General features: G+C 37.1%; 1 protein-coding gene across 3 annotated transcripts in view; it reads right to left on the bottom strand.

Moving 5' to 3' along the window:
- The window catches only part of RBPJ (recombination signal binding protein for immunoglobulin kappa J region), a 107,228-nt gene that overhangs the window by 50,434 nt on the left and 43,323 nt on the right, over window positions 1-13,471 (bottom strand). For all 3 annotated transcript variants that reach the window (XM_012472429.2, XM_012472430.2, XM_064366207.1), the window contains one exon: window positions 1,314-1,352. In XM_012472429.2, the coding sequence (XP_012327852.1) occupies window positions 1,314-1,352 (39 nt within the window). The remainder of the gene's footprint in view (window positions 1-1,313; window positions 1,353-13,471) is intronic.

The raw sequence follows: 13,471 nt of genomic DNA, 5'->3' as shown, positions 1-13,471 counted from the left end.
TTTGTCCATTACTGGTGATAATAATTTACATAATTAAGGTGATGTCTGACAGGTTTCTCCACTGTCATGTTATTACTTTTCCCTATTATCATTAAATACATATTTTGTGAGGATATACCTTGAGACTCTGTAAATATTGTGTTTATCATCAAACATGAATCCAGTCGTGGAAGCATCCACTGATGATTTTTGTCTATTGCAGGTTATCAAAACCTTACATTCCTTCTACATTTATTAGGCAACGTGCTTCTGTAAGGAAAAGCTATCCTCTTTACCCCATTTATTGATTACAAATAATTTCTATTTATATAAATAAATAATATTTATCCTGAGATTAATTATCTCAGTATAGACTTCTAAGCTGTTGTTTTATTACATGGGTTTTAATCCATTACTATTATTATTTATCTTGATCAAAGTGTCCCAGATTTCCCCTTCAAACTGTCCTTTGTATCCTTCTGTAGGTCGCCATCATTCTTCTTAAGTGTAACAGCTTTTTAAAATAATAGCAATAATTTGGAAATAACCTAAATGGTCATCAATGTGAAATATTAAATTAAAAATTGTATGAAAACAATGAAAAACCATGGAGCCATCAAAGGGAAATATCAAGGTAGAAGATGTACTGTTAAGTGGCGTTAAAAGGTGTAGAACAATGATAGAGTGTGATCTCAGGTGAGTTTATGAAGAAAAAGGACAGGCATATACATATATACATACAATTTGCTTCAAAGACACCAAAAATAAACTGCTAATGATGTGAGGTTTGTACTGACTATAGGAAATGGCTATAGAACTAGATCTCTATTTTACAACTCTGGCTGCTGGAAATTTTTTAAATCATTTAAGACTAATACTTTTAACATTCATATTCAAAATGTATACTGTACAACTTTTTATACTCAAGAATTGATAAAACTTGTGTTTTCTTAAAATGGGAAAAATTTTGTTTTCCTTAAAATTCTTTCCTAAAAGCATTTACTTTCAAATTTCACCTACAATCAACAAATTGTGATGGGCTAACCATAGTGTGATATAGAAAGCTATCTCTACCCTGCCATCCATGTTGTATTCACTACATGAGAGTCAAGACTAATTCTCAGGTTTCAGTTTCCCTTTTCAATTATATCCTTTTATTCTTGTTTTTGGTCGGGGAGGGGAGGAAAGAGGAGGGAAAGGGAAGATGAGAATAAGTTTATACTCTAGATAGTAATATTTGAATGACTTCAAGAGTACATAATATATTTCTAAAACAACAGGATCCATACTTTCATAAAATGTGTGTTTAAAAAGCTGACTAATATAATGCTCACCTAGTAAGTCGTTTAGGTGGAGGCCGCTCACCAAATTTCCTGGGAAAAAAAATAAAGAAAATAAATTAAGTAAGCCGTATGATACACTCTACAGTAAGCTTTTCAGGCATCATAAAATCTCCGTTATGACTATACTTCAATGTCTCTGAAACACAATGAAGACAGAAATCCTCTGGTAAGCATTTGTATCCCAAAATTACAAAATACACATTTAAAAATGGTTCTTAAACACAAACAACATACCCTAAGTAAGCCTTATGGACCCACTCTGAACAAGTAGCACACTGATTACGTGGGGAGGGTAGGTATCTTTTATGGATGACTTACCAATAAAAAAACTAACCAAAGACCCTCACGAAGTTTATCATGTGTGAGGCACAACGCTATACATCTGTTATACAACCTATGTAATCATTATAAAATAATTCTATTGGTCGGGCGCAGCAGCTCACGCCTGTAATTCGAACACTTTGGGAGGCTGAGGCAGGTAGATTATTTAAGGTCAGGAGTTAGAGACCAGCCTGGCCAACATGGTGAAACCTCGTCTCTACTAGAAATACAAAAATTAGCCCAGCGGTAGTGGCGTGCATGTGTAATCCCAGCTACTTAGTAGGCTGAGACAGGAGAATCCCTTGAGCCTGAGAGGTACAGGTTGCGGTGAGCCAAGATCAGGCCACTGCACTCCAGTCTGGGCAAAAGTGAGACCCTGTCTCAAAAAAAAAAAAAAAATTCTATTAGGTGTGGTGGTGTATGCCTGTAGTTGCAGCTACTTGTGAGGCTGAGGTAGCAAAACAGACTGAGCCCAAGAGTTCAAGGCTACAATGAGCCATGACTGCGCCACTGTACTCCATCCTGGATGACACAGCAAGACTCTGGCTAAAAGCAAGAAGAAAATTCTATTGGGTATAAACAGGCCTTATTTTAAAGACGTAAAAAGCAACAAGCCCAATGTCACAAAGTAAGCATTAGGCAGAAATCAGACTTCCTAGATTTTAACTATTTAATTTGCCTATAGTCTATAGCCTTTAAAATGGCCTAGCATAGAAGCATTTCAGCTGGTTGGGAGTGGACAAAGAGAAAAGCAGGAGCAAAGGCAAGAAAGTGCAACTCAGGCTGGAACTAGAGTACCAAGCTAGAGTCAACAGCTTGAGTCCTGGCAGTTAAGAGAAAGGCTCAGAGTAAGATTGGCTGGGTTCAAATCCATGATTTGGCATTTATTTGCTGTGTAACCCTCAAGTTACTTGACTCTCTAGATCTCAGTTTCCTTATCTGTAAAAAGGACACAGTGACTGTGCTTACTTCAAAGAGTTGTTGAGGGAATTAAATATATTAATCAATATATAGAAAACACATAAGGCCAGGCACGGTGACTCATGCCTGTAATCCCAGCACTTCGGGAGGCTGAGGAGGGTGGATCACCTGATTTCAGGATTTCAAGACCAGCCTGGCCAACATAGTGAAACCCCTTCCTATTAAAAATCCAAAAATTAGCCAGATGTGGTGGCACGGGCCTGTAATTCCAGCTACTCGGGAGGCTGAGGCAGGAGAATTGCTTGAACCTAGGAGATGGAGGTTGCAGTGAGCCAAGATCATGCCACTGCACTCCAGCCTGAGCGACAGAGTGCAACTCCGTCAAGAAAGAAAGAAAATGAAAGAAAGAAGAAAGGGAGGGAGAGAGGGAAGAAAATAGAGTAGTGCATGAAACACAGTAAGTACTCAATAAGAGCCAGTAATTACTATCATTTTTAGTTACAAGTAGTTAAGCCAAAATAACTAAAGGAACTAAATATGATTTTAATAGAGATAAATAAGTATATGAAGAAGAAACTGTGGTTTCTATGTGATAACCTGTTATTTCCTCTGAAATAGGAAGTATACACTTCTAAAAGAGACAGTGAAGGCACAGCACTTGAACAAGACCAACAGAAGTTGTTTTTCATTTTGAGGCAAGATTGTAGTTATCAACAGTTACGTGACTTTTTCATAAACACAGTTATAGGGTATGAAGTCTTATTTACTTAAAGATTTCTCTACTGTATTTGTAATGTTTCACAAGATTAGTAACTTTGATGATAAAAGTCACAGGAACCCACTTAGTTCATTTTGTTGAGTAGTTAAATATCCTAAGACACAGTTTATGAATTGATAATTCATAAGCAATAAGTATCTATGACTGGAATATTTTAGTATTTTCATTAAACCTGCAATACTGAAAAACGGCTTTAATTGAAATAGCACAAAAGGCTGGGTACGGTGGCTCACACCTATAATCCCAGCACTTTGGGAGGCCGAGGCCGAGGCCGGTGGATCACTTGAGGTCAGGAGTTCAATACCAGCCTGATCAACATGGAGAAACCCTGTCTCTACTAAAAATACAAAATTAGCCAGGCATGGTGGTACATGCCTGTAATTCCAGCTATTCGGGAGGCTGAGGCAGAGAATCTCAAGAATCACTTGAACCTGGGAGCCAGATGTTGCAGTGAGCTGAGATCGCACCATTGTACTCCAGCCTGGGCAACAAGGGCAAAACTCCATGGTGGGGTTGGGGAGGAGGAGAAATAGCACAAAAAAATGGGCAAATAACCCAAGTTTTTGAAAGAAGAATTACTTATGATTAGTTCTATTTAATTTTGTCATACCTAATATTCAATTTCTAAAATCAGGAAACAAGGCAAGGCATGGTGGATCACACCTGTAATCCCGGCATTTTGGGAGGCCAAGGTGGGTGGATTGTTTGAGTTCAGGAATTTGAGACATGGCGAAACCCTGCCTCTACAAAAAGTACAAAAATTAGTCCAGCATGGTGGCATGAGCCCCTAATCCCAGGTACTCAGGAGGCTAAGGTGAGAGGATCACTTGAGTCCAGGAAGTTGAGGCTGCAGTGAGCCAAGATTACACTACTGCACTCCAGCCTGGGTGACAGAGCAAGACCCTGCTCTAAAAACAAAAAGAAAGAAACAAAATACAATGTTTTACTGGTAACACCAGCAAGGTGGCTGAAGAACACGGATTTCAAAACACTGATTAGCTATGGAATTAAACGCAAAAATTCTGCTCCTAAATCTTTTTCTACAAAAAAAAAAGGTTTACACTGATTAAATGTACACTGTAACATATGATTACAATAAAACTGCATTAATAGGTTATATATAGAATAGTTTACAAAAGTCAAAAATGTAAGCTACTCTTTAAAATACTTCTTTAGATATAGATACTTAGACATATCTGAATATGCGTATTATGCTTTATAAACAGAGGCAAAGTGAGGTATGACCAAATTCTACCTAAGAGCTTAAAATCATAAAAAAAAAAAAAATTTAGAAACACACAGTTAACAAATGAGATAAAGCATTTGAATGATGCTGCCACCCTTCATACCAGCTACAAATACTAAATCTGTAACCAGCAAGTACCCTTTGGGATGTATGTAACACAGGACCTGACACAGATTTATTACATGACTAGTAAGAGATTCATCGCACTCAAAATTCAACTGTAAATTTTGCTCCTTGATGCTCTGAAATTTTGTCAATATTAGATTAACAAGTAAATATTAATTAAAATATCTAAGTCCTTTGTTTGAAGTATCCATTAGATCAAGTCGACAATTACAAAACATGCCTGTGCAACAACACTCCTGCCCCACAGAAAGTATGTGCAAAAGGGCTCAATATATTTGTTTTTTGTTTTATTTTGTTTTATTTGAGATCGCGTCTCAATCCTGTTGCCCAGGCTGAAGTGCAGTGGCTAAATCACAACTCACTGCAGCCTCTATTCCCAGGCTCAGGTGATTCCCTCACTTCATTTTATACAAAACAATACATCCTTCTAGGTGCCATCCTAAGTCTAGAAATCTCATAAATGTTAGTAAGATCAAATTGCTTCTTCTGTATATAATAAAACATCTCTACTACTGGCATGTAATCCTTTTTAATCTTTTTAATGCTTATGCAATCATATTCCTGTTTATCTCATTTAAACTAATGGCGACTATATAAATAGGAGTAGGAAAAGAATAAGAAAATGAGTTTTCTGAAAAAACTCAAAAGGAATTAGGCAGGTTGACAATGCAGAATTCTTGGCTGGGCATGACAGCTCAGACCTGTAATCCCAACACTTTGGGAGTCCGGGTCAGGTCAATAGCTTGAGTCCCCGAGTTCAAGACCAGCCTGGATAACAGAGCAAAACCCTGTCTCTTCTAAAAATACAAAAAATAGCCAGGTGTAGCAGCTGGAGTCTGCTGTCCCAGCTACTTGGAAGCTGAAGTGAGGAAATCACCTGAGCCTGGGAATGGAGGCTACAGTGAGTTGTGAATAAGCCACTGCACTCCAGCCTGGGCAAAAGGATTAAGACCCTATCTCAAACTAAACAAAATAAAACAAAAAAAAAGACAATGTATAATTCTGAAGTTCACAATCAAACTAAATTCTAATTATTTAATAAATCTCCATAGGGCTACACATTAAAAACTGTCAAGTTATACTAAGCTACTACATGCATCCTGCACTTACCAAAATCCACTTCCACTACTAATTTGATTAAACAAAATTCATAATGTAATATTTATTTCATGCAACCAAAATAATGACTTCTCAGAAAAACGACAGAAGTCAGCTATAAATTACTCACAGATTGATTATATTTTAATAAATTATAAATCAATGATTGATTATATTGTCTCTCTACCTTGCAATGAGGACACTGGGAAAGGAAGTACACGTTTTTATCTTTAAAGATAAGATGTCTACTGACATGATCTATGTTGAGAATCAAACCAAAAATAAGTTGGACCAACCATGTTTAGACAATTATTATGTAAAACATTTTTGATAATAGGTATATGGCGTATTTAACAATGGGAAAAAAATCAGTTCCTATGCATCTAAGGGCCCTTTTAATTTCATGAAATAATGAGTTAATTCCTGTTTGTAACAAAGAATCACTGCTACTACCCAATTTATCTTTTTGCTAAGTATAGATTATCAACATCTCATTTGCATGAGTAGGTTTCTCAAATTTTCTACATACTATATGCAATCTAGTTTATATTAAATGTAATAATCCTGGCATACATTTAAAGGAAAAAGGTTATGATTCTGGGCTTTAACAACAACTAAAAAAACAAAGAAAAAATGAGCCAGAATATAGTTGATTTGTACCATGCTCCTTCCTTCTTGCTCTATGTTCTGTATACTTTTCCCTCAGACTGATAGTGAGAATGAAGAAAACATTTGCTTACCATCACCACCCAGTAATGCTCATATAATGAGCATTACTCATTGAGTATGGCTCAAGAAAATTTACATTCTTTACCATATATATGTCGTAAGTAAAACTAGCAAATTTATTTTACTTCAATTCCACTAGCGTTCTTCTTCTAAGAAGACGATGATTCTATATTCAAAGTAAGAAAAGCTAGGGAAAATGCTAGTTACTGTAGGTAAATCTGATTTCATACACCTGGAAGTATGAGGTTCTTTTTTTAAGCTGTAATCTATCATTAAACATAGTGCTTCTGACCTGTAAATAGTATTGAGGTTCCCACATATCCTCCAGTCCATTAGAATTTTTAAGTAAGTAAAAAACCTGCATACACATTTTTGTTTTGCTCACAGAGGAGGTATTGTTTTCTCCCAAACCAGATACATTTGCTTCTACATACGTCCTTAACAGATTGGTGAATATGACCACAAGTGTACTGAGGACAAATGTGATAAAAGTTATCAAAACTACACTATCTTAACACCTTTTCTGGCTAACAGATGTTTCACATAAAAACTGCAAATCAAAAATCACAAAAAAAAGAAAAAACTTTTTTGAATACAGAAAAATATAGTAATTACACTGGTACCAAAAAAAGGAAAAATCTATCTAGAATGCTGTCTAGTAACACTACTAGGACTTTGATTTGAAAAACATAGCTGACTTAAAAAACAAACTCGTAGGGACACCCTACTTGCCGCCCCTTGGGTTGTGAAACTGGAAGTAATTTATTTTTTCTCTATTTCACAAATCTTTTATTTAACACAGAAATTGAGATAAAATAATGGGATCAAAATTAATCAAGACAAGAAACATGGTGAGTTATGTGCTGGAGAGGAGTTTATAAAAAGCATCAACAATCCAAACTCACAAACCAAACTTTACACCAATGTACTGTAAATAGTATATAAATTTTATGCAGCTCAAAAGTACTCGGATTTCTGAACCATTCAGCAGCATTTGATTGGAGAAAAATCTGGCCACCTGATCCACGCCCCCAAGGCAAATATGAAACAAAAGAAGAAAACAAATAGGTGATATACATTATTACTATATTCTGTGATAACAGATAGTACGAAAAGTTAAATGATACTGGGAAGCTGCTTAGTAATTTAAACACAAAAAAAATACTTAACAGGCTCATTAGTAAGACTACTATTGCTCCTTGTGTCCAGATTTGTTCATTCACCAAATACGTATTGAGCACCTTGAGTAGGGAGACAATTATAGGTAGCTAGTATACATCAATGAATAAGACACACAAATCTATCTCCTTATGGACCTAAAATGCCACTAGGACAAATGAACAATGATGTATCTTCAAAGATGTTCATCTATATAATGAACATCTTGTAATTCCAGCACTTTGGGAGGCTGAGGCGGGCGGATCACGAGGTCAGAAGTTCCGAGACCAGCCTGACCAACACGGTGAAACTCCGTCTCTACTAAAAATACAAAAATTAGCTGGGCGTGGTGGCAGGTACCTGTAATTCCAGCTACTCAGGAGGCTGAGGCAGGAGAATTGGCTGAACCCGGGAGGCAGAGGTTGCAGTGAGCTGAGATCGCACCACTGCACTCCAGCCTGGGCAACAGACAAGACTCGGTCTTTAAAAAAAAAAAAAGAAGAAGAAGAAGAAGGACACAACATCACTTCTCTGATACTCTATTATTGCCAAAAATGCAGAACCGGAATCTAAACATAAGGAATAAAGCCAAATTGAGGAACAAAGCCAAACTGTGGAACAGCTGACAAAATGAAACAAAAAACTGAGGAACTGGCCCAGATTGAAGAAGACTAAGGACACATAGCAACTGAAGAGTCCAGAATTTACTTTTGCTATAAAAGACATTCAACTGACAAAATCTGTATAAAATCTGTAAATTACATAATAGGATTTTAGCAATTCAAATGTCCAGATTTTGATAACTATACACTGGTTATGGAAGAGAACATCCTTACTTTTAGAAACACACACTGTGGTACTTAAAAACAACAGGGTATGATGTCTATTTACCTTCAAATGGTTTAAGAGGGGAAAACAGTTTGCATGCGTGTGGGTATGGTTATCCACATGTGTACGTATAGATATACACAAGGATAAAGCAAATGTGGTAAAATGTTAACACTGAGGTATCTGGGTGAACTTCCTTCTAATATTTGTGCAACTTTTCTGCAAGTTGAAATACATAGAGAAGCACTCATTTCTTAATCAAGATGTTGGCCTACCTCTGCTTGCTACAGAACCCAGCTGGGACAAGTCTATCAAAAAACATTCATGGGAGGTGACATGTTAAGATAATTATTGAAGAATTTCTTGCTGAAGATTTAAAGTTTGATAATACTCAGTGTCAATGTGCAAGTGGAGAGAAAAGAACTGGCACACACTGTTGGGAGTTTAAACTTGGGCACCCTTTTAACATTTTTCCAATGTCTATCATAATTCAAGATGTGCATTCTTTTGAACTAAACATTTCAGTTCTGGAAATTTATTATACAAGTAGATAATCTGTTACTGTGCCAAAACATGCATACAAAGATGTCCAACAAAGCAACATTTGTAGTAACAAAAACATCCATGTGTACAACGAGGAATAAATTGCTAGTTAACACAGTACCTCCCAGTTATGCCTATATACTCACACACAAAGTCACTCAGTAACATCAATTTTGAAAGAGAAAATGAGATCTCCATTTCTCATCTCCCCTTCCCCAGTGTATACATAAAACACACACACCCTACACATGATTATTAATGACAATGGGAAGCAGCAAATATTGCATGTTGCTTTAAAATGCATAATATAATTTGACAAAAAGGTTGTGTTTTGTTGTATCAATTAAGTTTGGCTTAGGTAAACTGCAAGATAAAATTGCATTCTCTAGACATCAACTGATGGTCACTCAAGCACCAACTCCAGAATATAAGTGGCTTAAAATAAAAACAGAAAAAGGCAGACAAGTAAAGAATTTACAGGAAAAAATAGTCTCATTAAGCAAATTTCACTAGGAAAACCATTTTAGAAAATATATGCTTGACTCAAAGAATCACATCAAACCTAAGGGTGTTCCACAAAGAGAAATACAATGAAACTTTAAAGACGTTCCAAGTGTTTATTCAGTTGTTACCAATAACTCCTTCAGACACCTCACTTCATCTTATGAACTGCCTTTAAAATTATACACATGCCTTTATGAATTTCAGTCACAGTTTCCTGATGATTTTGTCTGCCTTCTAGTTTGGACTTCTCCTATGCCCTTACCCAATGGAGAAAAGTAAGATAAACCTTTGAGAGAGGGAAAGCATGTTCAAGACCTGAAAAGTGTCACTTGATGAGAGCACACACGAAGTTTCTCATACAGGCTAAGTGCATGTACTCAGGAACTAGGTTGTTTAAATTAAAATCCTGGCTTTATTGCAAACTAGTGGTGTGACCTGGAGCAAGAAATTTACTTAAATTCTCAATGCCTCAGTTTCTTCAATGGAAAACACAGATAAATGTACTTCCAATAAAAAAGGTTCATATATGTAAAGCACCTGTAATAGTGTCCATCACTGAGTAAGTCCACAACTACTCTTTCAAGGCTGGATTACTGAATGATATTTAATCTAATAAATACTGTGAAACTGAAATGGTCCCTTCAAAACAAGTATATATTTATATTGCCTTCAAAATACATATGATCAAATATCGATTTTATAAAGAACTACAACTCAACAACAAAGAAACTTGATGTATAAATGAGCAAAGGAATAAACATTTCTCAAAGGAAGATATACAAGTGGCCAATAAGCACATGAAAAGATGCTCAACCTCACTAATTAGGGAAATATAAATCAAAATCATAATGAGATACCACTTTATTCCCATTAGGATGGCTCTGATTTAAAACAAAACAAAACAAAACAACAATAACAATAAAGGAACAAGGGTTGGCAAGGATATGGAGAAAACTGGAACCTTTTGTGCACAGCTAGTGAGAATATAAAATGGTACAGCTGCTATGGAAAACAGTATGGTTCCTCAAAATATTAAACACAGAATTACCACACGATTCATTAATTCCACTTCTAAGCATATACTCAGAAAATATGAAAGCTGGGATTAAAAGACAGTTGTACACTAATATTCATAGTACCATCATTCACAATAGCCAAAGAGTGGCAACAACTCAAATGTACACTGACAGTGAATAAATGGATAACAAAAACGTGGTACATACATACATATGATGGTATATTATTCAGCCTAAAAAGGAAATTCTGATACATGATACAACATGAATAAGCCTTGAAGATATGCTAAGCAAAATAAGCCAGACACAAAAGGACAAACATTATAGGATTCCACTTATATGAGGTACCTATAGTAGTCAAATTCATGGAGACAGAAAAATTGGTGGCTACCAGGGACCTGGGGGAGAACGGGGAATAGAGAGTTATTGTTAAACGAGTACACAGGTTCAGTTTGGGAGGATGAAGCATTCTGGAGATGGATGGTGGTGATGGTTAACTACAATCACAACAACATCAATGTACCTAATGCCACTGGACTGTAAACTTTGTTAAAATGGTTAATTTTACATTACGTATATTTTACCACAAAAACATATATATTTAGTTTCTCCTTAAACTATGGCTTAGAGAGGGATAAGCTCTAAGCTCAGCTTTGAGGGGTCCTATGTTAGTGCCAGGTCGAGTGGCAGCAGCTGCCCAGTAACAGAAAACACAGACAAGTAGGTGCCAAAACTAGCAATAAAAAATAAAAATAAAAAGGAACCTGAGGAGTATATGTATGAATATAAATGGTTCCTATTACCATCAGGGTAAGGATACAAAAGGAGAGAGAAGCATAGTGAAGTCTGCTCTAGAATCCACACCTCCCTAGGAAGGGCAGCCAGACAGCACACTGCAAGCATCCCTTTCTCCAACTTGCTACATAACAGGCTTTGTAGGTGCTTTGTGTGTGTCCCAACAAATACTGCTGGATACTGAACATATTCCATGGAAAATCCACAATATGATTATGGAAAACTGGCTTGTACACACAAGATGTCACACAGTTTTCTTCCTTGCACTTTCCCTCTTATTTCTCACCCTCACTTCAAATTGTTAAGTAGTGGAATTCTTTTGCCCATTTCACCTAAAACTAAGATGAAGAGGAAGGTGGGAGAATGGTAATAATTAATTGCTCTACTAGATTTTGGTTCCTTTTCCCTTTCACTGTTCAACACACATATAAGTGCCCATTAGGTGTTAGGTACCACACTAGACACTTGGAACAGATAGTAGCAAATAAGAAACTTGAAGCATTACAATAGCAGCTACTGGAGAGCAGGCATTATGTTACATACTTTGTATGCATATCTCACATCATATCCGTATCAATCTTTATTTTTTGAGACAGGGTCTTGCTCTGTTGCCCAGGCGGGAGTGCAGTGACGTGATCTTGGCTCACTACAATCTCCATGGGTTAAAGTGATCCTACTCCCCAGTAGCTGGGACCACAGGTGCAAGCCACCATGCCCAGCTAATTTTTGTATTTCTTGTAGAAACAGGGTTTTATCATGTTGCCCAGGCTGGTCTCAAACTCCTGAGCTCCAGTGATCCTCCTGCCTCAGCCTCCCAATGTACTGGGATTACATGCATGAGCCACCGTGCCCAGCTCCCGGATCAATTTTACCAGGTAGGTATTATTATCCTCATCATACAGATGAGGAAACCAGCTCAGAAACTACCTTGCACAAGTTCATATACTGGTAGATTCGGTTCAAAATGTTAACTATATTACAATGTTCATGATTTTCTATGTACTCTGCATTAGGACAGAATTTAATTGCATTTCAATTATGGACACCACATTGTAAAAAGGGTGACGAAGGCCAGGCGCAGTGGCTCACGCCTATAATCCCAACACTTTGGGAGGCTGAGGCAGGAGGATCACAAGTTCAAGAGATTGAGACCAACCTGGCCAAAATTGTGAAACCCCATCTCTACTAAAAATACAAAAATTAGCTGGGCATGGTGGCACACACCTGTAGTCCCAGCTACTCAGGAGGCTAAGGCAGGAGAACGCTTGAACCCAAGAGGTGGAGGTTGCAGTGAGCCGAGATTGTGCCACTGCACCCCAGCCTGGTGACACAGCGAGACTCCATCTCCAAAAAAATAGAGGGTGACAGGATATGAATTTTTATGACAGGATTGTGAAGTGCACAACTGACCTAAAACTTTCGATGATATAGCACTGATTGGGTGTGAGTGAGGGGGGCAACAAAAAATCTGAAATGAAACTTTCTTTCATTACCTTCCCAATCCTTCAGCTACTGACTAAATTTTATAAGGGTAAAGAGTAAATTTTTCTTTGATTACTAGAAGTAAGAAAATGTTTTCTAAAGCTGTAAATATGGCCGAGTGCCATGGCTCATGCCTGTATTCCCAGCACTTTGGAAGGCTGAGGCAAGTGGATCACCTGAGGTCAGGAGTTCTAGACCAGCCTGGCCAACATGGTGAAACTCCGTCTCTACTAAAAGTATAAAAATTAGCTGGGCGTGGTGGCGGGTGCCTGTAATCCCAGCTACTCAGGAGGCTGAGGCAGGAGAATTGTTCGAACACAGGAGGCAGAGGTTGCAGTGAACTGAGATCATGCCACTGTACTCCAGCCTGGGCAACAAAACAAGGCTCCATCTCTCAAAAATAAATAAATAAATAAAGCTGTAAACACAAAATTCAGGAAATCTAAAGACATCCATTATGGGAGCCACACCTAGACTACTACATACATATATACATATATCTCATAATCCGATTCTGAAACAAATTTCTCTTGCATTTTTCCAGCACAAGAATACTACATTACAACTGCAATAGGGACTGTGAGAGTCTTCTGAATGTATGGCT

The sequence above is a fragment of the Aotus nancymaae genome, unplaced genomic scaffold (assembly GCF_030222135.1).
Source record: "Aotus nancymaae isolate 86718 unplaced genomic scaffold, 86718_ANA_hifiasm-v0.15.2.pri h1tg000006l, whole genome shotgun sequence".
Taxonomy (NCBI): Eukaryota; Metazoa; Chordata; class Mammalia; order Primates; family Aotidae; genus Aotus; species Aotus nancymaae.
This window is presented reverse-complemented; position numbering and strand designations above follow the sequence as displayed.